Source organism: Equus asinus, chromosome 6 (assembly GCF_041296235.1).
Source record: "Equus asinus isolate D_3611 breed Donkey chromosome 6, EquAss-T2T_v2, whole genome shotgun sequence".
Classification (NCBI taxonomy): domain Eukaryota; kingdom Metazoa; phylum Chordata; class Mammalia; order Perissodactyla; family Equidae; genus Equus; species Equus asinus.
The window spans coordinates 82,912,226-82,939,813 of NC_091795.1; the positions used below are offsets into that span (position 1 = coordinate 82,912,226).

At 40.5% G+C, this 27,588-nt stretch overlaps 1 protein-coding gene across 3 annotated transcripts; it reads left to right on the plus strand.

The window, feature by feature from the left end:
* The first annotated feature begins 569 nt into the window (after positions 1-569).
* Positions 570-26,120, plus strand: WDCP (WD repeat and coiled coil containing). Of its 3 annotated transcripts, XM_070512529.1 has the most exons (5): positions 570-680; positions 8,966-9,036; positions 14,310-16,158; positions 22,846-22,963; positions 24,328-26,120. In XM_070512529.1, the coding sequence occupies exons 3-5, from the start codon at positions 14,329-14,331 to the stop codon at positions 24,552-24,554; spliced, it is 2,175 nt and encodes a 724-aa protein (XP_070368630.1). In that variant the 5' UTR covers positions 570-680; positions 8,966-9,036; positions 14,310-14,328; the 3' UTR covers positions 24,555-26,120. The 3 variants fall into 3 exon arrangements, with proteins under 3 accessions (XP_070368630.1, XP_044627948.2, XP_070368631.1); XM_044772013.2 differs by lacking the exon at positions 8,966-9,036; XM_070512530.1 differs by lacking the exons at positions 8,966-9,036; positions 22,846-22,963; positions 24,328-26,120 and adding an exon at positions 19,800-20,134 and having other exon boundaries at positions 572-680.
* Positions 26,121-27,588: the final 1,468 nt, after the last annotated feature.

Sequence of the window (27,588 nt, forward strand, 5' to 3'; positions counted from 1 at the left end):
TAAGAGGGTCAGGATCTGAAATTCCCCATGGGCTGCTCCACCGCGTGGCCCAGAGTCTCCCAGGAGCATAGCAGGTGTAAAGCCTACTGACACACTATCTTCTTGGACTATGGCCACGGGCAGGCACTTTTGGCGTAAGTGTAGAACAGGGGTTTGTAACTGCTCCAGTTGAATGCACAATATTTTGTGTATGGATAAGAACATTTTTCTGGGGAGATTTTATCATGTTTTCAAGAGGTCCTCTACTCCTTCCCATTACTCCGCCCTCTTCCCTATCGCTCCCCAAAAAGGGTTAAGAAACTGTGTTGACGCTAGGGCTCCTGAACTCTTTCTTAGACTGAGAGAAGCGATGAGAAGTGGGGGAAGGCGATAAATCTCTTAAAGGAGGGAGAAATTGTGGCTGGTTTACAGTCAGTGGAGGTTTTCACAGAGACTACAACTCCCTGAGATCCGTGCGGCAAAGCCAGAGCTTATTGGCCAATGGGAAGGATCCCCTCCTAACGTGACACAAGCAAGAGCCAATAGGCAGGGGGCATTGCCGAGCTTGCCCGGCCACCGCTCACCTATCAGAGGCCTGGGAGCCGATGCTTCCGATTCTCGCTCACGGCTGTGGAGCCGCGGCCGGCGGGCCGGGTCGGCACTTGGGAGACTGGTTTTTTTGTCGGGCAGTAAGACCGAAGGTATTTTGTTTCCACTGCTGCCCGGCCTGGCGGGTGTCAGGATGCTGTGGGTTGCGGGGGAGGGAGGTGGAGGGACCAGCGCTTGGGGGCAGGGTGGAAGACACCCAGGTGTGCGGAGAGGAGGAGGAGATGATGAGGGGCCCGCGTGCGAGGGGCTGGCGGCGGCGGCCGAGCCGGGGGTGGGTTTAAACGAATGAATGTATTCGCTGTGGCTCGTGAGTGACGCTCCTGGGAATGTATCCTAAGGAAGCCCTCCACAATGAAGAAGATGCTTAGTACGGAAAGACCTTTATCACCGCGTTATTTATGATAGGATAAAGTTGGCTACAACCAGGTGTCTCAACGATGAGGAAAAACTATGCAACTTCATTGAGTGAATATTAAGTGACTTTCTAAAAGTAATTTATAAAACTTTTGAATAACATGAGAAAATGCTAATATATAGTGTTAAGTGAAAAAAATCGTGATAAGAATTGTGCAGTTATGATTGAAAAAGTTTAACCAAAACTGCATAGAAAAAAGTCGGGGAAATGGAGTCATAATTTTCTTTGGATGAAGGTTTTTTTGTGAGTTTACTTTTTACATTTCTTGAGGGTTAATTTATGTTTTTAAATAAGTGTAAAGAATTAGAAATTATTTTATGGTGGAAACACAATAAACTTAGAAAAACAAGTTGAGGGGTATGTACTTGTGTTTAAACCTATTGGGAATGCTCCGGTTCGCCTAAGCCCTTCAAGGCTCACCGAGTTGTCTTTAAAGAAGATTAAGAGCAGGTGAATTTAATGGTCATAGAGCGAGCCCCAGGTCCTGATTCTGACCGCCTCTCCCCTGAGCTAATACGGTGGGCTTTTCTCTCCCTAAATCACCCAGGACCCCTGATTTCAGAAATCTTGTAGTCTGAGAGTTCAGAGACCAACAGTTTCAGCAAAATTTAAATATTTTAAAAGATGCAAAGTAATTGGGGCATTCTTGAAGGCCCTTTCAACCTTTATCCTCTTGGCTCTCTGATCTGTCACAGCGAGGCTGTCCACTGCTTCGGCCTTGACTACCAAATCTTTAATCTCTGATTGCCTGAGGTACAGTGCCGCGCTCTAGACATGTTAAATGAAGCACGTCTAATACTAAATTTATCACACGCTACACACTCTTCATGCTTTTTTTTTTTTAAAGATTTTATTTTTTTCCTTTTTCTCCCCAAAGCCCCTCAGTACATAGTAGTATTCTTCGTTTGGGTTCTTCTAGTTGTGGCATGTGGGACACTGCCTCATCGTGGCTTGATGAGCAGTGCCATGTCTCCGCCCAGGATTCGAACCAATGAAACACTGGGCCGCCTGCAGCGGAGCGCGTGAACTTAACCACTCAGCCACCGGGCCAGCCCCCCACTCTTCATGCTTTTGAAGCATGCTCTGCCTTCGGCATCTCTGATTAATGGTTCAGCAATTTCACTAGCAAAAAATTTGCGTGTTATCCATAATTCTCCTTTCTTCCTCACCACTCATATCCTACCTGATGTCATTATCTTTTCCATGTGCCTTAGAAATAGCTCTTGAATCTGACCCTTTTTCTCTACTGAAGTATCTACAACGTGGCTTACTTTCTTATTGTGACATTCGAACTATTTCATGGCCCCTTACTAAACTTGTCAACTTTCTTCATTCTTGGGTCCATCCTTCACATTGTCACATAAATGTATGCTGGTTCTTCCAAATTCCCCAGCAGGCCCTTAATGATTAAAGAGATAAGTTTGGGGGGCTGGCCTGGTGGCATAGTGGTTAAGTTCACAAGCTCTGCTTTGGAGGCCCAGGGTTCCTCAGCCTACATTTTGGCACAGACCTGCACACCCACCATGCTGTGACTGCGTCCCACATACAAAATAAGGAAGACTGGAACAGATGTTAGCTCAGCAACAGTCTTCCTTAAGCAAATAGAAGATTGGCAACAGATGTTAGCTCAGCAACAATCTTGCTCAAGCAGAAAGAAGATTGGCAACAGATGTTAGCTCAGCAACAATCTTTCTCACCAAAAAAAGAAAAGAAAAGAAAAAGTTGGAAAGATATATGAATATCAGATAATATAAGTCCTTAAGTGCCTTGCTAAGACATTTTGAAAGAACTTCTTTTATATATGGAGACTCATTGAAAGGTGTTTGAGCAGAAGAGCAAAATAACTAGAACTGTGATTTTTTTTTTTAAAGATAATTCCGTAACCACACATAGCATCCAGGCTCTGTGAGAAAGAAGAGATTGGTATCGAGAGGACCTCTCCTTGTCCTATCCTGCTAAAAGGGACAGGTGGTCAGGACCTGGACTAGCAGTGGAGTAGGAAGGATTGGAACAGATTTTTTGAAATTATCTTAGGCTTTTGAGAAAAATATGCAGGATTTCTTCTTGTTACTAAAGATGAAAATATTAAAATTAATTCTTCTAAAAAATCTCAGTAACCTTATTATCATGTTTGTTTTTCCCTTATTCACAAATCCTTACCTTGTGCTACCCCTGGCTGCACACACCCTCAATACCATTAGACTGACTTGGGTGGCCTAAAACATATCATATAAATTGGCTTTGATGTAATTGGCCCATTAGGAATTTTCTCTGCCCAGGAAAATGTATCATGCATTATTTATCAATAAAAGTCTTTTAAAAGTGCATAAGTAGATAGTAGGGGAAAACATGTATCATCTTATGTAAGACCAGTGGGCTAGAGATGGCAGTTTTCTTCATTGGTAATGACAGAGGACTTATTTCTCCGTTTAGCAAGCCAGTGCAGAACCACTTAACCTGACATCATGTGTAGAAGCATAATAGACTGTTCCTCCTTAGTAGAAGCTTCTGAGAGCCAGGACAGAGCTAGCAAAGAGGTATGAGAAATAATTTGCAGTTAAGTTAAAAGCAAATCACCAGGCAGTTTGGTAGAGAATACGTGTCTTGGATTTAGAGTCTGAAGGTGACTTTAAATCCTGTACTACTCTGTAAAACAGGGTTGAAAAATGTCCATTGGATTCGGTGACATGGATGGCACTAGTGGCTTGGTGGGAGCTGTTTTAGGAAAGAGATGGGAATGGAGTCAATTTGGAGTGGGTTAAAAAGAGAGTGGTGAAGAAATGGACACTGCGAGTTTAGACAGTTCTTTGATAGGTAATAAGATTAAACATCATTTTAAATGTGTTTATTGATCATCATATTATTTTGTAAGTTGCCTGTTGATATTCTTTGGCCATTTTTAAGTTTAGGGTGTTTGTCTTTTTTTTTAAGGAAGATTAACCCTGAGCTAACATCCATGCCCATCTTCCTCCACTTTATATGTGGGACACCTACCACAGCATGGCTTGCCAAGTGGTGTCACGTCCACACCCGGGATCCAAACCACCGAACCCTGGGCAGCCGAGAAGTGGAATGTGCGAACTTAACCGCTGCGCCACCGGGCTGGCCCCTCAGTTGTTTCTTAAGAGGCTGGATTGTTCATCAGCCTTCGAAAGCAGGTCCAAATATAGTGCAAAGGGGCTTTACTGACTCAGTATTATAAGAGCCTAAAGCAACAAAAATGTAATCAACACAACCCCTGGCAATACCATTCCCCAATTGGAAACTCCTTATCTGATGTAATAGATGCGGAACAATCCATGTAAAAATACTTGCCAGCACGTATAAAGTGTGCTGGGAACCAACAGGCAAAGAAGTTAACTCTAGTTTCCGTTCTCAAGGATTTTGTATGATGGTTGTGGAAATGAGATATGATACGTGAAAAAGTAACTGGTGATTGCAGGTAATAAACTGAAGATGTCACATGGTGGTTTAGACTGTCAGCACTGTAGGAGTTCACAGGAGGAAAGTATCACCTTTTTTTTTTTTAAGATTTTTATTTTTCCTTTTCCTCCCCAAAGCCCCCCTGGTACATAGTTGTGTATTTTTAGTTGTGGGTCCTTCTAGTTGTGGCATGTGGGATGCTGCCTCGGCATGGCTTGATGAGCGGTGCCATGTCCGTGCCCAGGATTCCAACCAGCAAAACCCTGGGCTGCCAAAGCGAGCAAGGGAGCTTAACCACTCGGCCATGGGGCCGGCCCCCTCACTTTTTTTTTTTTTTTAGTGTGGGTAGCTGATTATGAATAGATGTGATTTCTCCCCTGGAGAATACAAGTAGGTTAGGTTTTTTTTTTAATTGAGTTCATAATAGTTTACATCATTGTGAAATTTCAGTTGTACATTGTTTCTTGTCTGTTACCATGTAAGTGCTCCCCTTTGCCCCCTGTGCCCACCCCCCAACCCCCTTCCCCTGGTAACCACTGAACTGTTTTCTTTGTCCATGTGTGTGTTTGTATTCCACATATGAGTGAAATCATATGGTGTTTGTCTTTCTCAGTCTTGCCTATTTCGCTTAACGTAATTCCCTCCAGTCCATCCATGTTGTTGCAAATGGGATGATTTTGTCTTTTTTATGGCTGAGTAGTAGTCCATTGTGTGTGTATGTGTGTATATATACACCACATTTTCTTTATCCAATCATCGATCGATGGGCACTTGGATTATTTCCATGTATTGGCTATTGTGAATAGTGCTGCAATGAACATAGGGGTATGTTACTCTGGATTGTTGATTTCAAGTTATTTGGATAGATACCCAGTGGTGGGATAGCTGGGTCATATCGTATTTCTAGTTTTAGTTTTTTGAGGAATCTCCATACTGTTTTCCATAGTGGCTGCACCGGTTTGCATTCCCACCAGCAGTGTATGAGGGTTCTCTTTTCTCCACACCCTCTCCGACATTTGTTATTTTTAGTCTTAGTGATTATAGCCATTTTAACAGGCATAAGGTGGTATCTTAGTGTAATTTTGATTTGCATTTCCCTGATGAGCAGTAATGTTGAACATCTTTTCATGTGTTTATTGGCCATCTGTTTGTCGTCTTTGGAAAAATGTCTCTTCATATCCTCTGCCCATTTTTTGATCGGACTGTTTGTTTTTTTTGTTATTCAGTGGTGTGAGTCCCTTATATGTTATGGAGATTAACCCCTTGTTGGATATATGATTTTCAAATATTTTCTCCCAATTGGTGGGTTGTCTTTTGGTTTTGATCCTAGTTTCTTTTTCCTTGAGAAGCTCATTAGTCTGATGAAGTCCCACATGTTTATTTTTTCTTTTGTTTCTCTTGTCTGAGAAGACATGGTATTTGAAAAGATCCTTTTAAGTTCAACGTCAAAGAGTGTACTACCTATATTATCTTCCAAGAGTTTTATGGTTTCAGGACTTACCTTCAAATCTTTGATCCATTTTGAATTTATTTTTGTGTATGGAGTGAGATAATGGTCTACTTTCTTTCTTTTGTGTGTGGCTGTCCAGTTTTCCCAACACCATTTATTGAAGAGACTGTCTTTTCTCCATTGTATGTCCTTGGCACCTTTGTCGAAGATTAGCTGTCCGTAGATGTGTGGTTTTATTTCTGGGCTTTCAGTTCTGTTCCATTGATCTTTGTGCCTGTTTTTGTACCAGTACCATGCTGTTTTGATTACTGTGGCTTTGTAGTACATTTTGAAGTCAGGGACTGTGATGCCTCCAGCTTTGTTCTTTTTTCTCAGGATTGCTTTAGCAATTCAGGGTCTTTGGTTGCCCCATATGAATTTTAGGATTCTTTGTTCTATTTCCATGAAGAATGTCATTGGGATTCTGATTGGCATTGCATTGACTCTGTAGATTGCTTTGGGTAGTATGGACATTTTAACTTTTATTCTTCCAATCCATGTGCATGTCTCTTTCCATCTCTTTATGTCATCATCTATTTCTCTGAATAATGTCTTATAGTTTTCATTATATAAGTCCTTCACCTCCTTGGTTAAATTTATTCCTAGATACTTTACTCTTTTAGTCAGGATTAAATGGAATTGTATTCTTGAGTTCTCTTTCTGTAAGTTTGTTATTAGAGTATAGAAATGCAACTGATTATCATAAGTTGATTTTGTACCCTGCAACTTTACTGTAGTTGTTAATTATTTCTAATAGTTTTCCAATGGATTCTTTAGGGTTTTCTATATATAAGATCATGTTGTCTGCAAACAGCGAGAGTTTCACTTCTTCACTCCCTATTTGGATTCCTTTTATTCCTTCGTCTTGCCGAATTGCTCTGGCCAAAACCTCCAGTACTATGTTGAGTAAGAGTGGTGATAGCAGGCATCCTTGTCTTGTTCCTGTTCTCCGAGGGATGGTGTTCAGTTTTTGCCCATTGAGTATGATGTTGGCTGTGAGTTTGTCATATATGGCCTTTATTATGTTGAAGTAATTTCCTTCTATCCCCATTTTGTTAAGAGTTTTTATCATAAATGGTTGTTGGATCTGTCAAATGCTTTCTCTGTGTCTGTTGAGATGATCATGTGGTTTTTATTCATTTTGTTAATGTGGTGTATCACATTGATTGATTTGCAAATGTTGAACCATCCATTTGTCCCTGGTATAAATCCCATTTGATCATGATGTATGATCTTTTTGATGTATTGCTGTATTTGGGTTGCCAACATTTTGTTGAGGATTTTTGCATCTATGTTGCTCAGCGATATTGGCCTGTAGTTTTCCTTTTTATGTTGTCCTTGTCCGGCTTTGGTATCAGAGTGATGTTGGCCTTGTAGAATGTGTTAGGAAGCATTCCATCTTCTCTAATTTTTGGAATAACTTGAGAAGGATAGGTGTTAAATGCTTTCTGACAGTTTGGTAGAATTCCCCAGGGAAGACATCTGGTCCCGGGCTTTTATTCTTTGGGATGCTTTTGATTACTGTTTCAATTTCTTTACTTGTGATTGGTCTATTCAGATTATCTATTGCTTCTTGATTCAGGTTTGGGAGGTTGTAAGAGTCTTAAGAATTTATCCATTTCCTCTAGATTGTCCATTTTGTTGGTGTATAGCTTTTTGTAGTATTCTCTAATAATTGGTTGTATTTCTGTGGTGTCTGTTGATATTTCTCCTCTTTTGTTTCTAATTTTATTTATCTGAGCTTTCTCTCTTTTTCTTTGTAAGTCTGCCTAGGAGTTTGTCAATTTTGTTTATCTTCTCAAAGAACCAGCTCTTTGTTTCGTTGATCCTATCTACTGCCTTTTTTGTTTCAATAGCATTTATTTCTGCTCTGATTTTTGTCATTTCTCTCCTTCTGCTGACTTTGAGCTTTCTTTGTTGTTCTTTTTCTAATTCAATTAGGTGTAGTTTGAGATTGCTTATTTGGGATTTTTCTTGTTGGTTAAGGTGAGCCTGTATTGTGGTGAATTTCCCTCTTAGTATGGCTTTTGCTGCATTCCATATGAGTTGGTATGGTATGTTTTCATTTTTATTTGTCTCTAGATATTTTTTGACTTCTCCTTTAATTTCTTCAGTGATCCATTGGTTGTTCAATAGCATGTGGTTTAGTCTCTACATCTTTGTCCCTTTCTCAGCTTTTTTCTTTTCTTTTTTTTTATGCTTTTTTCTCCCCAAATCCCTCCAGCACATAGTTGTGAATTTTTAGTTGCAGGTTCTTCTAGTTGTGGTATGTGGGACGCCGCCTCAACGTGACCTGATGAGCGGTGCCATGTCTGTGCCCAGGATCCAAACCACTGAAACCCTGGGACGTGGGAAGTGGAGTGCGTGAACTTAACCACTCAGCTATGGGGCTGGCCCCTCAGCTTTTTTCTTGTAATTAATTTCTAGCTTCATAGCATTGTGATTGGAAAAGATGCTTGTTATTATTTCAATCTTCTTAAATTTATTGAGGCTTGCCTTATTTCCCAACATATGGTCTATCCTTGAGAATGTTCCGTGTGCATTTGAGAAGAATGTATTTTGCTGGTGTTTTTTGTTTTTGAGGAGGATTAGCCCCAGAATCTGAACTGGCGAACCCTGGGCCACTGAAGTGGAACATGCGAACTTAACCACTGCTCGCCAGGCTGGCCCAGTAGTCTGCTGTTTTTGGATGGAGTGTTCTATATATGTCTATTAAGTCCAACTGGTCTAGCTTTTCATTTAATTCCACTGTTTCCTTGTTGACTTTCTGTCTGGATGATCTATCCATTGATGTGAGTGGAGTGTTGATGTCCTCTTCTATTTCTGTGTTCTTATTAATGTCTTCTTTTCGGTTTGTTAATAGTTGTTTTATGTACTTTGGTGCTCCTGTGTTGGGTGCATAGATATTTATAAGTTTATGTCTTCTTAGTGGAGTGTCCTTTTAATCATTATATAATGCCCCTCTTTGTCTCTCTTTACCTGTCTTATCTTGAAGTCTACTTTGTCCAGTATAAGTATTACAAGACCTGCTTTCTTTTGTTTGCCGTTAGCTTGGAGTATCGTCTTCCATCCCTTCACTCTGAGCCTGTGTTTGTCCTTGGAGCTGAGGTGTTTCCTGGAGGTAGTGTATTTTGAGTCTTATTCTTTAATCCGTCTTGCCACTCTGTGTCTTTTTATCAGAGAATTCAGTCCATTTACATTTAGGGTGATTATTTGATATATGAGGGCTTACTGCTGCCATTTTATCACTTGTTTTCCGGTTCTCCTGCATTTCCTTTGTTTCTCATCCTGTGTATTTTGGTTTACCAATTGAGTTAATGTGATTTTTAATGTTACGTTTCTTTTTTTCTCCTTATTTATTATTTGTGTTTCTGTTCTGCCTTTTTGTTTAGTGATTACCACAAGGTTTGTATTCAAAATCTCGTAGATAAGATAGTCCATTTTCTGATGTCCTCTTATTTCCATTGACTAAACCGATTCAGTCCCTTTTGTCTTCCCCTCCTAAGTTGTTTTTCTCACATCTTATTCCATCTTGTGTTGTGAGTTTGTGATTAAAATGACAAGATTATCTTTGTTTTTGTTGTTTTCCTTCCCTTTATGTTTAATGCTATTCTTGAGTATTTGCTAACCTGTTCTGATGTATAGCTACAATTTTATGATTTTGACTACCTATTTGCCTCCTTACTCCGTGCTTTGTAACCCCTTTCTCCCTTTTTTTTTTTTCAGGTGTGAAGGCCTTCTTGAGGTTTTCTTGTCAGGGGCGGGCGGGTCTTGTGGCTATGAACTCCCTTAGCTTTTGTTTATCTGGGAAAGTTTTTATTTCTCCATCATATCTGAAGGATATTTTTTCTAGCTAGAGTATTCTTGGCTGAAAGTTTCTGTCCTTCAAAGATTTGAATGTGTCATTCCAGTCTCACTTAGCCTGTAAGGTTTCTGCATAGAAATCCACTGAAAGCCTGATAGGGTTTCCTTTGTAAGTTATTTTCTTCTGCCTTGCTGCCCTTAATATTTTTTCCTTATCATTCATTTTTGCCAGTTTCACTGCTAGATGCCTTGCAGTAGGTTTTATTACATTGACGTATTTAGGAGATCTGATAACTTCTTCCACGTGGATTTCCATCTTCTTCCCTATGTTTGGGACATTCTCTGCTATTATTTCTTTGAACAAGCTTTCTACTTCATTCTCCTTCTCTTCTCCCTCTGGAATACCTATAATCCTTACGTTGCATTTCCTAATTGAGTCCAATATTTCTTGGAGACTTTCTTCACTTCTTTTTACTCTTAGTTCTCTCTCCTCCCCTATCTGGAGCATTTCAACGTGCCTCTCCTCGATTATGCTGATTTACTCCTCTATGATGTCTGCTTGAGTGTTCAAGGAATCCATATTTTGTTTTATCTCTTCCATTGTGTTTTTCATCTACAATATTTCTGATTGATTCTTCTTCATAGTTTCAGTCTCTTTTGTGAAGTAGCTCCTGAACTCATTGAGTTGTTTCTCTGCATTCTCTAACTCATTGAGTTTTTTGATGATAGCTATTTTGAATTCTCTGTCATTTAGATTGCAAATTTCTCTGTCCTCAGGACTGATTTCTGGGTACGTGTCACTTTCTCTCTTGTCTGGAGATTTAATATAATTTTTGATATTGCTAGAGGGCATGACTCTGTTTTTGTGCGTTGTGATATTATTTGGTCACAGTTACTGCCTATCACCACTGTGTGGGGGTCAAGAGCCATGTATCCTGAGCCCTCTGCCTTCCACCAAGATCCAGGCACTGGAGCCAGCGCTGGGTGGATGGTGGGTGGCCTCTAGGGGCGCTTCCTTTTGCAAGCTTTCAGGGTTTTCTCACTCTACCCTCCGTATCTGCTCCCCTGAGGTGTTGGCTTGATGGGGTCACCCCTGTGTTAGCTTTCACCTCAGTAAGGGCTTTCCCCTAGGCTGCGAGGGCCCTTGGGGATCTTTGATGTTCCCATGGGTGAACACCCCCTCCCCTGTTCCTTCCCTCTCAGAGGCTGTTCCCAGTCCCGGATCCCAGTCTTTTGGGGAGGGGGTGAAGTTTTCTCTTACTCCGTTCCACCTCCTCCGAGGGTGCCCTCCATCGTATGGCTGTGTGGGTCTCTCAGACATCTTCTGTGTTGTGTTTGGATGTCCTCTGTTGGAGTATGAATGTCTTTTTCATTGTATGGTGGAGGGGAGAGATTACCGGGAAGCTCACTCTGCCATGATGCTGACATCACTTTTGGAAAGTATGACTTGTAGCTGGATGATTAAGGAAGGCCTGTCAGAGGAGATGGTATTCAAACTGGCCCTTCAAATTAGCTGTCATCTATTAAGTGTTTTGGATGGGCCAGGCATTGTAACAATGAAGATTAATGATAGAAATAAAACTGGAGAGATAGGTAGGTCCAGACTGGGAAGGAATTTGAATGCCAAACTGAGGAATTCAGACTTTATCCTACAGGCCAGTAGAACTGTCCAGCAGAACTTTCAATTCTGTTTCATTGATCTGTGCACCTGTTTTTATACCAGTACCATGCTGTTTTGATTACTGTAGCTTTGTAGTATGCTTTGAAGTCAGGGATTGTGATGCCTCCGGCTTTGTTCTTTTTTCTCACGATTGCTTTAGCAATTCGGGGTCTTTTGTTGCCCCATTTGAATTTTAGGATTCTTTGTTCAATTTCTGTAAAGAATGTCATGGGGATTCTGATTGGGATAGCGTTGAAACTGTAGATTGCTGTAGGTAGTATGGACATTTTAACTATGTTTATTCTTCCAGTCCATGTGCATGGAATGTCTTTCCATCTGTTTATGTCGTCATCAATTTCTTTCAAGAAAGTCTTGTAGTTTTCGTTGTATAGATCTTTCACTTCCTTGGTTAAATCCGTCAGAACTTTCTTTGATGATGGAAATGGTCTATTCTGCTCTGTCCAATATGATAGCCACTAGCCACATGTAACTATTCACTACTGAGGAACTGGAGTTTTTATTTTAATTGAATTTACGTAGCACATACAGCTACCAGCTACTGTATTAAATGGCACAGCTATAGGCAGTAGGTAACATCTGACAACTTTTAAGCTGATAAATAATATACTTGGGCATTTTTAAGATTGGTTTTGTACAAGATGGACTGGAGGAAGGCAGACCGATTAGCAGTGGGGAGACCAGTCAGGCTGTTGCCGTCATCTAGGTTTAGGATGATAGTGGTCTGTGCAGGAGAGTGCTCGTGGGAATGACAGGAAGGACTGGAGTCAGAAGCAGTTCTCAGGATTGATAGGACTTGGTGACTAACTGAGAAGGCAGGAGGGGGAGAGGTCAGACTGAGTCCCTAGTTTTTAGCCCGAGTGAATAAGAATGGTGACATCATTAACAGCAATTGGGGAGCTGCTGTTGAGAGCAAAAACCTTTTTTTTTCTTTTCTACATGTCAAGTTTGAAATGAATGTGGGCAGGGCTAATACTAGCCGTAATGTAAAGTGTAACATATATTCGAATAGCATCGTAGCTCAGCAAAGAATCCAGGAGAAGAGATGTGGATCTGCCAGTACTAAACATAGGAAATGATAATTGAAAACATAAGAGTGGGTGACATTAGAAGGAAGCAATAGAGAAAAGTGATGAGAACTGAGTACCAAACTTTTTGGCTCTATGCACATTTAGATAAAAATTGGAAACAAGCTGAATTCCCACCTATGGGGAACCACTGAATACATTATGGTGCATACACACTGTGGAATACCTTGCGGCTACTAATGCAGCTGCTTAAAAGACTGAGGCAGATCTATATTACTGACTTGGAAGATGCCCGTGATTTAAAATAAATTAGTGAGTGATGTGTAACATGATCCGTGTTGGAATTTTTGGGCATCTTTTGAAAACCCCTTCCTCATTTGGGAGGAATCTCCCTTTGTGTGAGTGTCGGTGGGAGGCAGAGCCCCGTGCCCTAGTATGGATGCCTTTGTGGGGAAACCCTCCCTCTCCCCATCCCCTGGCTGCTGGAGCCAGACTGTGAGCTCCGCTCAGCCAGTGGGAGGCTTCGCCCCATTCTGAATCTTAAGCAATTGCCATGGAGTGAAGGGCAGTGAAGTTAGATCCTGAGCCGCTGATGTGTGTGGAGAGAGTGGCAGCAGTGGTTTATTCTTCCTAGCCTCGCTTGGTTCCTGCTTGTTTTCTGAGCCTGGTGCTTGAGCCTTCTTTCTTGCTTAAGTTGCCAGAATGGTTTCTGTTATTAGTACCCAGGAACTCTGACTTATACCCATTTTTTATTTAAAAGAAAAACTTAGCACGTACAAAATTCTCCATTTTTTTGGGTAGATTTCCTTAACAGTTTCAAAGTCTTCACACCAAATTGTTAACAGTGCTTTTATCAAGGATTTGAGATGGGGGGGAAGTGAGGGTAAAGAGGGGTTGGCATGGGTAGGAGGAAACATTTAGTTTTACTTTAGACTCTTCTGGTTTGTTTGAATTCCATCACTGAGTGTGTACTTCTTTAGTAATTTAAATGTCTGAAAAAACCTTAAGAATGAAAAAATTGAAGATAATACTTGGCTCACCTACTTTACATTATCATGAAGGATTGTTGCAAGGAGCAAATGCAATGGGGAATATGAAAATGTTCTGAAAATTATTAAGTGCTGTTTGAGTATGATGAAGCAGAATAGCAATAGTGACTTGAGTGGCATTTCAGTGTAGAGGTAAAAGCCGTTTTGAAGGGAGTTGAGGAAATAAGCTCTAATATGGTCAGGGATGTAATATCAGCTATTCATTGATTTGATAGTGAAAGGGAATAGAAATTAGATAGTGAAGGAGATTCTTCTCAACTTTTTAATTTGAAAATTTTCTACCTTAAAAGTTAAAGTACCGTGAATACTGACACAGCCTCAATCTAGATTCAACAATTATTAACGTTCTGCTACATTTGTTTTGCCTCTCTGCCTATCTATATAAAATTTTGTGTTTTTGTTCTTTTCCTAAACCATTTGAAAGCAAGTTGGAGGCATCATGACACTTTATCCCAAATACTTCAACGTGCATATTTGAACAATAAGGATGTTCTCCTGCATAACCACAATACCATGTTCACGTTTAAGGAAATTAGTAACTCCACAGTATCTTCTACTCGCTATTTTATATTCAAATTTCCTAGTTCTAAAAATACCTGTTTTTTAATAGAAAATTTTATTTCCTCAATTCGAGATCCAATCAAAGTGAATACAATGCATTTGCTTGTATGGCTCAGTAGTCTCTTTGAATCTGCCACATTCCTCCTGTCACAGTATTCCCCCTCACAATATTGACCTGTGAAAGGTCTAAGCCAATTGTCTGATAAAATGTCCTATATTCTGGATTTGTCTGATTATATTCCTATGATCTAACTTTCCTTCTTAATTATTTCAGATAACCCTAATCAGAAAGGATGGAGCTGGGAAAAGGAAAACTTCTCAGGACCGGGCTGAACGCATTGCATCAAGCAGTCCACCCAGTTCACGGCCTTGCCTGGACTGACGGGGATCAGATCATCCTGACTGATATACAGCTTCACGCTGGAGAGGCCAAGTTTGGGGACTCAAAGGTCATTGGACAGTTCGAACATGTGTATGGGGTGTCCTGGGCCCCACCTAGTACGGCTGACATGCCCGCTCTGCTCGCTGTCCAGCACAAGAAGCATGTCATTGTGTGGCAGCTGTGTCCCAGCATTACAGAGACAAGCAAATGGCCGATGTCTCCAACCTGTGAGATTAGAAAATCCCTCCCCATCCTTCCCCAGGGCTGTGTGTGGCACCCAAAAAGTGCTGTCCTGGCTGTGTTGACTGCACAGGATGTCTCCATTTTCCACAATGTTCGCTGTGACAGTTCCTGGGTAAAAGCGACTATCGACACCCAGGGCCTCATTCACTGTGCGTGTTGGACCCAGGATGGCCAGAGGCTGGTGGTGGCTGTAGGCAGCAGCCTGCACACTTACATTTGGGACAGTGCTCAGAAGACTCTTCACAGGTGCCCCTTCTACCCAGTGTTTGATGTGGACAGCTGTGTGCGCTCCATTGGAGCCACTGTTGACTCACAGGTTGCCGTGGCCACTGAACTTCCACTAGATAAGATTTGTGGCTTAAGTGCATCTGAAACCCTTGACGTTCTGCCTAGTGGTGAAGACACTTGTCTGTGTAGCTTACCACTTGAGGAAGTGCTCTTTGTGGATAAGGAGGCATTTGCTTCTGAAACGAATTCTGAAACGTCAGTTTCTCCCTTTTCTTCCTCTTCAGATCCTGTGGATCTAACTCATATACAGTTCAGTAGATCTGAGTCTGAGGGTAATTCTCTTATTTGTCTAAGAAAAAAGGACCACTTGACGGGAACTGGCCTGGATTCTTCATATTTAGCCCTTGTGACCTTTGAGCAAGTGGTTACCCAGACCAGAAAAGTCGCTATCCCAGGCATTCTGGTTCCTGATCTAATAGCCTTTAATCCTAAGGCACAGGTGGTGGCAGTGGCTTCCAATACTTGTAATATAATTTTTATCTATTCTGTCAATCCATCATATATGCCAAGCATCCAGCAAGTTCAGTTAGAGAGTAGTGAAAGACCAAAAGGCATATGTTTCCTGACAGATAAATTATTGTTAATTTTGATAGGAAAACAAAAATCCACTGATTTGGCATTTCTTCCTTCTTCAAAGTCTGATGAGTATATCATTCATTTGATTGTTAGAGAAGTAATGTTGGAGGAAGAGTGTCCAATAGCACCGAGTGGAAACGAGAGTGGCTACTCTGCTTTCAGTACTCTGTTAAATAAAGCAGATAGAAAAAAGCTACTTGAAAGTCTTTCCCCAGATTTTTGTCACCAAACCAGAGGGCTCTTGTTAACAGCTAATGGCAGTAGGCAAAGTGGAAGGCCTGGAGGAAGCCTTGTTAAAGGAATCAGAACTCCTCCATCCAGTGTCTGTGGCGGCTCCATAGCCCTGGAAACTCTGGGAGCTGAGCCTGTTAACTGGTCGGTGACACTGCCCAGACCCAGCAGCACACCAGAGCACACCAGCACCCCGGACCCACCTCATCCGCCTCAAAGAAGGAACTTACCAAAGGAAAAGGAAACTTATCAGCTATCTGAGGAACTGGAAATTTTATCTAGGAAACTCATTGAAGTGCAGCGATGTCTTTCTGAGCTCACAGACTTTCTACATAATGGAAAGAAATCCACTCCAGTGTATCCATGCTCTCGGGATCTGCCTTATGTTCACATCACTTACCAGGTAACTTCTTTGAGGAGCTACCACTAAACATAAAAGCTCCTGCAGCGAGTGGGTACTGCGCGAAAAACTTACTAATGAGGAAGATGGTGTTCTAATTGAACTTCCCTGAACTGGACATGTTACGTTAAAGGCAAGTTGTTATGCCTTTCCAGGTTGGTTGCCTGCCGACCAGATGGGCACACACACCAGTACACACTGAGTTTATCATGTGCGTGGTGCAAAAACATTAATGATTACACCCCTTCTGAGAATTTTATTTAGAAAAAGATTTTTTATTGTGCTATTTCATTGTGAAAACTTTTTCCTTATGTAATGCAGATACTCTTCTATTTATAAGAAAGGTTATAGTCATTACAGATTTTTAATGCATCTATTTATGCATGCATATGCAAACATATAATATTACATAAATGGGATTACATCATATCTGGGTTTTGTTTTTGTTTTTTGTTTTGTTTTGTTTTGCTGAGGAAGACTGGCCCTGAGCTAACATCCGTGCCCATCTTCCTCTACTTCACATGTGGGACACCTGCCACAGCATGGCTCACCAAGCAGTGCCATGTCTGCACTGGGATCCGAACTGGGGAACCCCAGGCCGCTGAATCGAAACATGTGAACTCGACCGCTGCGCCACCAGACAGGCCCCATCATATCTGTTTTCGTCATGAACACTTTTCCCCCATTGAATTTGGCCCTACCTCTCCTCCCCATAACTCACTGTAACTAGAAGCTTAATGTGGATCCTTCCATATTTTACTTCATAGTTACATAATACACAGATCTTTGTAGACCAGGTATATAGGTCTGGGGTGGGGGTTGATGATGGTGGTGGTTTGTCATTGTTTTACAAAAATGAGGTCAGGGCCAGCTCAATGGTGCAGCAGTTAAGTGCACATGTTATGCTTCGGCGGCCCAGGGTTCGCTGGTTCGGATCCTGGGCGTGGACTTATGCACCACCTATCAAGCCATGCTGTGGCAGGCATCCCACATATAAAGTGGAGGAAGATGGGCACGGATGTTAGCTCAGGGCCAGTCCTTCTCAGCAAAAAGAGGAGAATTGGTGGCAGATGTTAGCTCAGGGCTAATCTTCCTAAAAAAAAAAAAAAAAGTGGGTCATACGGTACACTCTACTTCATGCTAAGAGCATGCTATTTGTTCATCTGTTCCCTTGTTGTGGACACTCACTCTGTTTTCAGTTCTTAGCCACTCCAAATAGTGCTGGAGTAGTAGTCTTGTATGTAGCTATTTGTATTTTTACTTTGATTTCTGTTGAGTTGGTTCCCAGAAGTGGAAGTGCAAATTTGAGAAGTATATGTATACGTTTCTGCTTTTAATAGAGTTGCCAGATTGCCTTTCAAAGATTTTTTACTTAACAGTGCATCATCACGTGCCTACTACTGTCCTTTTCCTCACATCCTCGCCAATCTGATAAGAGTGAAGTGGTAATTCAATTTTGTTAATTTTTATTTCTTTTACTATTAGTGCATTTGAGTATGTCCTCATTTTTTTGCCAATTGAATGTGAATTGCCTATTGCTCATTTTTCCCTCTTGAGTTAATCAGTTTATGAGGTATTTGTATATTGAAATTTATTGTTTTTATATCTATAATTTATATATTACTATATATGTAAGAAATTAATATACATGTAGTAATCTAGATTTTCTTGCATTATTTTACTATATTACTTTCAACGTTTAAATTTTTAATCTTTAATTAAATTTTGGGGTATGGGCCACTTCTGTTTTCTGACCAATAACCAGTTGTGCCAGCAACATTATTAAAAGTCCATCTTTGGGGCCAGCCCCGTGGCACAGTGGTTAAGTTCAGCACACTCTGCTTTGGCAGCCCGGGTTCGCAGATTTGGAACCCTGGGTGTGGACCTACACCAGTCATCAGCCATGCTGTGGCAGCGACCCACATATGAAATAGAGGAAGATTGGCACAAATGTTAGCTCAGGGTGAATCTTCCTGCAGCAAAAAAAAAAAAATCCATTTTTATCCCACTGAACTTGATCTGTCACATTTGTCATGTATAAATTTATGTATAGTGGGATATAATTCTGGATGCTCTGTACTGCAGCTACTGTAATTCTGATCTCATCTGTAACTTTATCAATACAACACTGATTTGATTATTGCCAACTTATACATGTTCATTTTAAAAGATATTTGCAGAAAGTATTGAAATCAATGATAAGTAATATGTAAATTACTATTTCAATAATGGTCAAAAGGAGGTATTTTAATTAGTTTTTTCTAAAACTACTACTGTTTGACGAACTCAAGGATGTAAGTTTTTAAAAGAACCACAGAATGGGGCCCGCCCCGTGGCTGAGTGGTTAAGTTCGCATGCTCTGCTACGGTGGCCCAGGGTTTCACCGGTTCGAATCCTGGGCGCCGACATGGCACCAATCATCAGGCCATGCTGAGGCGGCATCCCACATGCCACAACTAGAAGGACCCACAACTAAGAATATACAATTTTGTACCTCGGGACTTTGGGGAGAAAAAGGAAAAAATATAAATAGATAAATAAATAAATAAATGAAAACAAAAAGAACCAAAGCATAGTTTAAACCTAAATTAAATTTTTTATTACAAAAAATTTCAAACAGATCATAGAATACATTTTTTTATTATGAAAAATTGTAAACATGTAGAAAGACTACAGAATGAAACCCTGTTTGTATCTCTATCACCTGGATTTAACAATTGTTAACATTTTGCCATAATTACTTGATTTTTTTTGTTTACTAAAATATTTTAAGTAGACACATGGTATTTCACTCAGATATTTTGGGATGCTGTTCTAAAATGTAAGCACATTTTCTTTAATTACCACAATGCTATTATCACACTTGATAACATGTAAGAATTATTACTTAATATCATCTAATACCTAGTCCTTATTCAGATTCCCCAAGTTGTCTCCAAAACCAGTTAAATCACAGACCTGTTAAAAATCAGTTAAACACTGATTTATTTTTATTTATTTAAAAAAAATTTTTTTTTGCTGACGAAGATTAGCCTTGAGTTAACATCTGTTGCCATTCTTCCTCCACTTTATGTGTGGGTTGCCACCACAGCATGGCTACTGACAGATGAGTGGTGTGGTTCCGCGCCTGGGAACTGAACCCAGGCTGCCAAAGCAGAGAGTGCTGAACTTTAACCACTAGGCCATTGAGGCTGGCTTGAAACAAGTATTTTTGAGCAGAATTTTTGCCACATTATCTTCAGCCAAAAGAGATATTTAAATGTTATTTTGGTGGGGTTTTTTTGTTTTTGTTTTTGCTGTGGAAGATTTGCCCTGAGCTAACATCCATGCCAATCTTCCTCTGTTTTTTAGTATGTGGGCCACCAGCACAGCATGGCCACTAACAGAGCAGTGTAGGTCCACACCAGGAACCGAACCCTGGCCTCTGAAGTGGAGGGCATTGAACTTAGCCACTAGGCCACTGGGGCTGGCCCTTAAATGGTTTTATTTAATTACATGAAGTTTTCTGTAAACAGTTTTCAGTAAATAGATTTTTGAGCTTTAAAAATTATAGTATTTATAAATCTGAAATTTCATTTGGATTTTTTTCTTTCCATGACTTTTTAAGTTTTCCTTTTTCCCTTTTTGTTTCTCTTTTTGAATAGGTAATTCATTTACTTGTTTTAAAAAGCAAAAATGTTGGCACTAGCCCAGTGGCACAGCACTTAAATTCCCACGTCCTGCTTCGGCGGCCCAGGGTTCACCGGTTCGGATCCCAGGTGTGGACATGGCACCTTGGCAAGCCATGCTGCGGTAGGCGTCCCACATATAAAGTAGACGAAGATGGGCACAGATGTTAGCTCAGGGCCAGTCTTCCTCAGCAAAAAGAGGAGGATTGGCAGGAGATGTTAGCTCAGGGCTAATCTTCCTCAAAAACAAACAAACAAAAATGTATTTTAATAAAAAGGTATGTACTGAAAAGTCTTACTCTCACCCCATCCCTGTTCAACCTGTTCTCCTCACTTCCTATAGGTAACCATTTTTATTTTTATTTCTTTATGCAGATACTGGCAGATCTTACTATATATTTTTATTTCCCCTTTTGTTACACAAAAGGTGAGGTACTATATACAGTGTACTGCATCTTTCTTTTTCTATTTAATAATATGTCCTCAAGAACTCTCCATATTAGCACACACAGCTCTTTTGTATTCTTTTACAGCTGCACAGTATTATTTTTTTTCCTAATTACAAAAGTAATATATGCTCATTGAAGAAAAGTATTTAACCAATATAGGAATATTCAATGTTGAAAGTACAAACTCTCCATAATCCAGCCCTTAGAGGGTTGGATAGTCAGTTGGATAATCCAAACCGCATATATAGTTAGTTGTAAATACTTCTATTTTTTTCTGTGCATTTACTAAAACCTTTGTCAGTCTAAAAGATACAATATCTAATTGTTTGATTTTTTATGAAAGTAGACTATTTTATCAAACAAGAATATATTTTTATTTTTAAGCATTTATAAATGTGAAATTCTGTATTTTTTTAAGTAAAAAGGAATTGGCTTTTTTGCTTTTTCAATTCCTCAATTTCTCATTTCATAATGAACTAATCTAACCAAGCTGTTACAGTAATTACCTCTGGGGCGTAGGATTTGGGGAGTTTACTTTCTACATTATAAATGTCTATTTTACTTTTTTAGATTGAGCATATATTACTTTTGTAATGAGAAAAATAAAAGGAAAAAAAGCAAAATAATCAAAAGCAAGAAAGCACTTCCCCTAAAATTTGGAAGCCACCTTTTACAAGAGCTGAATGACTAGTCGTGAGTCGCTTAACAACAAGGATTGATTTCATTGTAATGTGCACATGATAGAGTGTACTGAAGGGGAACAAAATCTGCCACCCCAAAATGTGTCTCTTTAGCATGAGGATTATTTTAGGCTGATTATTTCTAAGAAACAGAAGACTCGGAAAGTTTTTCTCATTACCTCCCCTTAACTGCCTAAGAGAATTCAGATAAAAAAACCTGTCTCAGGAAGCGGGCTGTTGCCTTAGCATCACATGAACTCGGTGGTGGACGGGGAGGCACCTAGAGAAGCCTGTTTGTTGGGCTCCCCTCTGTGTTCTTCTGTTTCTGTGCAACCAAACAAACTTGTTTTCTAAATGTTTGCTCCTTTTCACCTACCTGTGAATTGCCTTCCTTCCCTTTGAAGTCCCTGTCTCTCCCCCTTCCCCACATCTTCTTCTGCCTTAGCTGAGGATGCTGTTTAAGGTGAGGGCTTCAGCCATTTCGGTGAGTCACTCAGTTTCCCTGGTTTCTCCCATGTATATATTATTAAACTTTTGTTTGTGTTTCTCCTATTAATCTGTCTCATGTCAATTTAATTCTTTTTTTTTTTTTTTTTCCCTTTTTCTTCCCAAAGCCCCCCAGTACATAGTTGTATATTCTTCGTTGTGGGTCCTTCTAGTTGTGGCATGTGGGACGCTGCCTCAGCGTGGTTTGATGAGCAGTGCCATGTCCGCGCCCAGGATTCGAACCAACGAAACACTGGGCCGCCTGCAGCGGAGCGTGCGAACTTAACCACTCGGCCACGGGGCCAGCCCCTCAATTTAATTCTTAAACCAGCCAGAAGAACCTAGAAGTATAGAGGAAAATTTCTTCCATCGCTACAGTACTTCCACAAACCTAGATGCTATAGCCTATGACGCACCTAGACCGTGTAGTACTAATCTGAGGGGCCCGCCATCGTACAGGCTGCACGTCGTTGACTGAAACGCTGTTATGTGGTGCATGACTGTAGTTGCTTATGGCCCTTACAGTTTATTCATGTGACAACTTTTAAAATGTTCTTAGTAGACATGTCTTTGAGTTGTTGAGCCTACCACAAATGGAGTACGATTTATCTTTCATTGTTAAAGTTGTTACTTAGCAGTCAGAAAATGAGTAGTGATAATTCTAACAAGAAAATGAGTTGGACACCTAACTTACTTATGAAACTATTTTTTAAATTCTCACATGAAGATATTGTTTCAAATAATATATAACTAGAAGTTATATTTTTAAATTCTTTGTTCTCTGTACCTTTACACTCTTAATGTGTCTTTAATTAGAGCTGTAATTGTTTGATGTTTTCTTTGTCTCAGGACGTTTGAAACCATTTTTAAAGATGAGTTAATTTTTAATATGACTTTTTAAAATTTAAAAATCATTTTCATTCGTGTGTTTTCTAAGCTAAATGAATTTTGACCACAGTTTGTTTATTTTTCTTATGCAAATCCTCTGCTACTCCACCACTTAGGGCTTTCTTCCTTGGCATTTTTTCCCCAATGAAGAAAGCATGAAGTCTCTCAGTTGTATCTGAACCAGGCAAGCAGTGGTTTATCACCATTAGGTTGTGTCTGTCAGGCCGCCCTCCGTCATCCTATGGCATTATTAGTCATATCTTAGGCGAGCCATTTTCTAGTGATAAAGACAACCCTGGGGAAAAAGCAGAGCAAAAGGAAAAGTCAATTAGGGGTTGTGTTTTGTTCTGATCCTATAGTTGTGTTAAAAAATGCAGCAAAAAGCTCCTTATTTGAAGTCTAGTTGATATTGGTAATAGATAAGGATTTTTCAAAACTGTGTACACACTCTGTTGTTAAGCAATGTTAACTCCACTGCTTCTTCAGTCAGTTTAACAACTTTTATTTTTGTGTTTGAAGAAATTTTATTATGTAGGTCCTGTTGTTGAAAAAAGAGCTGTGCTCCTCTGCAATGGCAAACTAAGGCTCAGTACAGTTCAGCAGACTTTTGGCCTCTCCCTGATTGAAATGCTGCACGGTAGGTAACATTCAGAAACTGACCCTACCCAACACCCCCTCCCTCCACCATCTATTTTGTAACTTTCACTGCTAATGAAAGTGAGGTGTACCAACCATTTAGTGATTCATTAGATAGTTAACAAGTACTATTAATTGTCTACTGTATACCCAGGCCTCTTACCAGTGCCAAAACACATAGAAAATATGGGTTCTGCCCTTAAGGGACTTACAGCCTAGCTGGAAAACCTAAATATACATGTGAAAAAACTAGAAAAGAGTTACAAAGTAATATATTAACTACAAGGAAATGACATAAAAACCTCATATACACCTGTTGCATAAACATAAAGATCATAGCAGCATTGCAGAATGTTTCTTACAGGAGTTGTCACTTTAATATGCAGCAAACGTGGACATGAAGGGCACTCCTAGATGACAAGGGACTGAGTCGTGCCCACGGTCCCCCAGATTTGGAGCGTGGTTGTTTCCTTATTCCTCCTCCCTTTCACGGTAGCCGCTACATTGAACATAAAATTTTGTTTCATTTTTTTCTCCCTTAACATTGTAGCATCAGCATTTTCCTATTTTGACACGTGCATTTATGATATGACTTCATAATTGTCATTTTTACTGGGTGGGGTTAAATTTCCATTCTGAGTGTACCGTATTTTACTTTGCCATATTTTCTCTGACACTTAGGTAGTTTCCAGTTTTTCACCATCATAAGTAACACTAATAAAAACTTTTCTGTATAGTTACATGTTGTTTTTGGAAAGTGTCGATTTTCAGAAGTGGAATTATGGGGTCAAAAGGTGAGACACAGGCGACTTGAAAGAACCAGAGAACATCCAGGCATGTGCTATGCTGGTGGCCCTAGGTTACCCCAGAACAAACCATTCAGGATTATCTGGACCATTCCAGTCTAGCTCAGGTCAGCTCAGCCTCTTTGGGTGTCTAGAGGTTGGTATGGATCTAAAGAATAAAGAAGGTTCCTCCGTAGAGTAGCTCTTCCTAACTTCACGTAGTTTCTGGAGAAACTGCTTAACAGCATGTAGATAAGGTAGGGACACTCCATACAAAACCCCAACACATGTGTTCACATAAGCTCATATGCATAGCACGGAGTGATAAATGCCTAGTTTGGGTGAAAACGTATGTCCCTTAGCAGTGCCTAAGTCGTCCACGTCCCCTTCCTTCCACGTAACCTGACCCGAGGTAATACTCGGTCCTTCCATCTCCCCAGGCTCTGTAAAGTCTTGTGACGATCAGGTTCAATATTATCAACTACTGCGTTCTTACCCTCAAAAAAAATCATGTTTATCATGTTTTTCTTTATAGAATAAGATAAGATATCCTAAATTGCCCGTTTTTTTTACTTTGCAGACTCCCAATGGATCCTGCTCTGTGCTGACAGCGAAGGCTTCATCCCATTAACTTTCACAGCCACACAGGAAATAATCATAAGAGATGGCAGCCCCAGGTCCAATGTCTTCAGAGACTCTCTGTCTCAGAGCCTTGATCCTAGCCCTTCTCATGAAGTCTTCAGAGACCATACTGCCCAAAGTGTAGATGCCACTGGCTGTTCTAACCACCTAGGCAGAATGGCCTGATGTTTGCGGACTATCTGCGGCATAGCTTTTTCAGATGAAGCCATTACGGACAAGCTCTGTTTTCCACCGTGGCCTCTCCCCAGCTGGGATTTGCACTGTCGCTCAGAGGTGAAGCACTTAGTTCGGTTGCTTCTCCCCCTTGCCGGGGCGGAGGCTCACGGCTCTGCAGCCAAGCTCAGTCTTTGTTCGATCCCTCAGAAAGTGGCTATTTACGTATTCATGACTGTGTGGTTTTGTCTAAGGGCAGAATTCCCAGAACAAAACAATATTATGGTGCCATATGGTTTGTGTTTTATGGTTTCTCTGAGGCTTTCTGTCCCTTGCCCAAAACTGTTATTAAAGCTGTCTTAGAAGCACTTAAAAGGTACCTCAGCGTTGTTACAGATCTTTTTCTTGGCTTAAGGATGAGGGTAAGGCGTGCTGGGGAACAGATGCTCCCGCACATCCTTTTTACCCCAAACCAGCAGTTCTCAGCAGAGCTCAGAGGGAGACAAAAAACCAGGTGACTTCTGCTCCCGGGGCTGGGCCTGCCAGGATGTAAACCTAACCCGCCTGCTTCCTTAGAAAATTCTGGCTGACAAAGGTCCAGATACTCCTAGAAACTGGCCCTGGGCAAATTTCAAATGAGTCAAGTGCTCTGACCCCTCTGGGCCCCACCTGAGTGTGTGCTGATGTTACTAGTACAGTGCCAAGCTCAGGTGAGGCCTGAGGCGGGATTCCGTGCTGGTGCCACTTCTGACCTTCTCCCTGATAGGCTTTTTTTTTCAGTTTTGGGATCATAAGAATGTCCTATTTTTCTCCCACTAATCATCTTCCTTAATTAAATCATCACTTTAATTTTCATATTTTTCCTCCCATTCAAGTCTCGGAGACCAGCAAAGAGTCTGTGAGAGAACGTATTTCAGAAAGTTGGAAATTTCACTGAATCTGAGGTAGTTCTAAAAAGTACCAGTTTATTATAATTATGGGCCAAGGCACCAGCTTAGTATAGTGGAGAGAGCCCTGATTCCAGCTTCAGAGAGACACACCACTCCTCATGGCCTTCACACACAATCCTAAACTTCAGTTACTGCACATGACGAAATGATCAGTGTGTGGCTCGTCAGAGCGCATTTGCAGATAAATTGCTTCAGCCGGAGAAGCTCCATGAGCACATGCGCATCTTTTTTTCTCCCCTTTCCTTTAAAATTATCCGGAAAGAAATATTTTGTACCCTTGGGGACTCCCGTCTGTTATGGTTTATGAAGATGGGACCGGGACAGGAAAGAAGCGAGGGCCCATTTTGTGGTTCAAATGCATTAGAGAGCTGCTGGGATAATGGAAGTGGAGGCCGCGTGTCTGTCATCAGTTGCCTGAGAGTGGTGGCTGAGGACAGTTTGAGGTCTGGCTCCATTTGCAAAGGAAGTGTCTGGGTGGGATGAGAGCACACTACTGTGAATCCTAAAGAGGGGCCCTGGGGGACCCTGTGGTACGATCACTGTGGGCGCCTCAAGGTGGATGTTGTAATTGCCATTTCGCTGGTCAGAATGCTGTGAATGAGTCTTCAATAAAATCACTAATGGTTGTTGTGGCTGTTGCGAGTGTTTTGATGGTATTTTCTTTGTGATTAGTGCTGGTATAGAAAAATGTTCTTGATTTTATGCATGTGTATATTGTCTCTGTATTTCTTCTTCTAGTGGATAGTCCGGAATGTAAATTATTTATTTCTTTACAACAGATGTGATTCCATGACACCTCTCATACAAAAGATGTTTCCTTGGCCTCTGCTAGTATTGTAGTCATTGGAACAATAGAACATAATCCAGTATCTGCTGACTTTGGAGACAGAGAAGAGCTAAATTCTTTAAATTATTGTTTAATGTTGTATTGAGAATATTTTGGGCAAGGAAAGACATTATTTACAAATCCCATTTTGTGCCCAAATTTTTCTAAATATCGTACTGGTATTATTTGATACATGCAATAGATATAAAGTATAGGAAGGCTTAATAATTCAATGAACCACCTATCACCTAATATAAGAACCAGAACATTACTTGAAACCATCCGGGCTCCCTGTGTGTCCCTCCTGGGTTCTTCTCTGCAGGTAACTGCAGCCGAGAGGGAGCTAATCTCTTGATTGTTGTAATTATCGTTTCTTCATTCCTTTTTTTTTTTTTTTAAAGGGAGTTTCACCACAACCACGTATACACATTGGCCTCAACAATATAATGTTTATTTTCCCTTGTTTTTGAGCTTTATACAACAGTATTATATTGTATATGGTCTTCTGCGACTTGCTTTTTTTCACTCAATATTATCTTTAACATTCATACTTACATGTGTACATTCTATTACTTTCACTGTTTTGATTTATCAGAATTTATCTGTTTTCCTGCTGTGCACATTTGGATTGTTCCCCCATTTTATTTTTGCAATTATAAACAGTATTGCTTTGAATGTTCTTGTTACATGTCTCCTGATGCAGGCGTTTGAAAAGTCTCCCTGCGGTCTCTTACCTAGGTATGGAATTGCCGGAGCACAGCGTGTGTGTAAATTGAGATTACTTTCCAAGGTGGTTGTGTCAGTCTTCACTCCCAGCAGCAGTGTCTCAGAGCTCCTATAGCTCTTCCAGGCTCCAGGCTTCTCAATCTACAACACTTTAGTAGTTTTCAGTGGCTTCTCATTGTGATCCTAATTTTTACTTTCAGACCATCATGAGCCTCAGCATCTTTCATTTGTTTATTGGCCGTTCCACTTTTCTCTTTTGCAGAATGTCTGTTCATGCCTTTTGTCCAAATTTCTATTGGGTTGTCTTTTTCTGGTTGAGTTGTAGAGACTCCATATATTCTAGATGTCACTAATATATGTGGCTAGAATCTTCACCCAATTTGTGACTTGTCTTTTCCCTTTCTTTATGGTGTGATTTGTTGACCAAACATTGTTAATTTTAATGAAGTCATATTTAGCAATCTTGCCTTTTATGAAAGTTTTGTCTTTCACATTTGTTTCTTTAATCAGCATTCTGTCGGGTACTTGAGGGGGACCCTCTTAG

What these genes read in the sequence shown, in the direction of transcription:
- WDCP (XM_070512529.1), top strand. Translation starts at nt 14,329, where the DNA reads ATGGAGCTGGGAAAAGGAAAACTTCTCAGGACCGGGCTGAACGCATTG. An exon ending in ATGTTCACATCACTTACCAG is followed by an intron (nt 16,159 to 22,845) that starts GTAACTTCTTTG and finishes TTGTGTTTGAAG; the next exon opens with AAATTTTATTATGTAGGTCC. An exon ending in CCTGATTGAAATGCTGCACG is followed by an intron (nt 22,964 to 24,327) that starts GTAGGTAACATT and finishes TTTACTTTGCAG; the next exon opens with ACTCCCAATGGATCCTGCTC.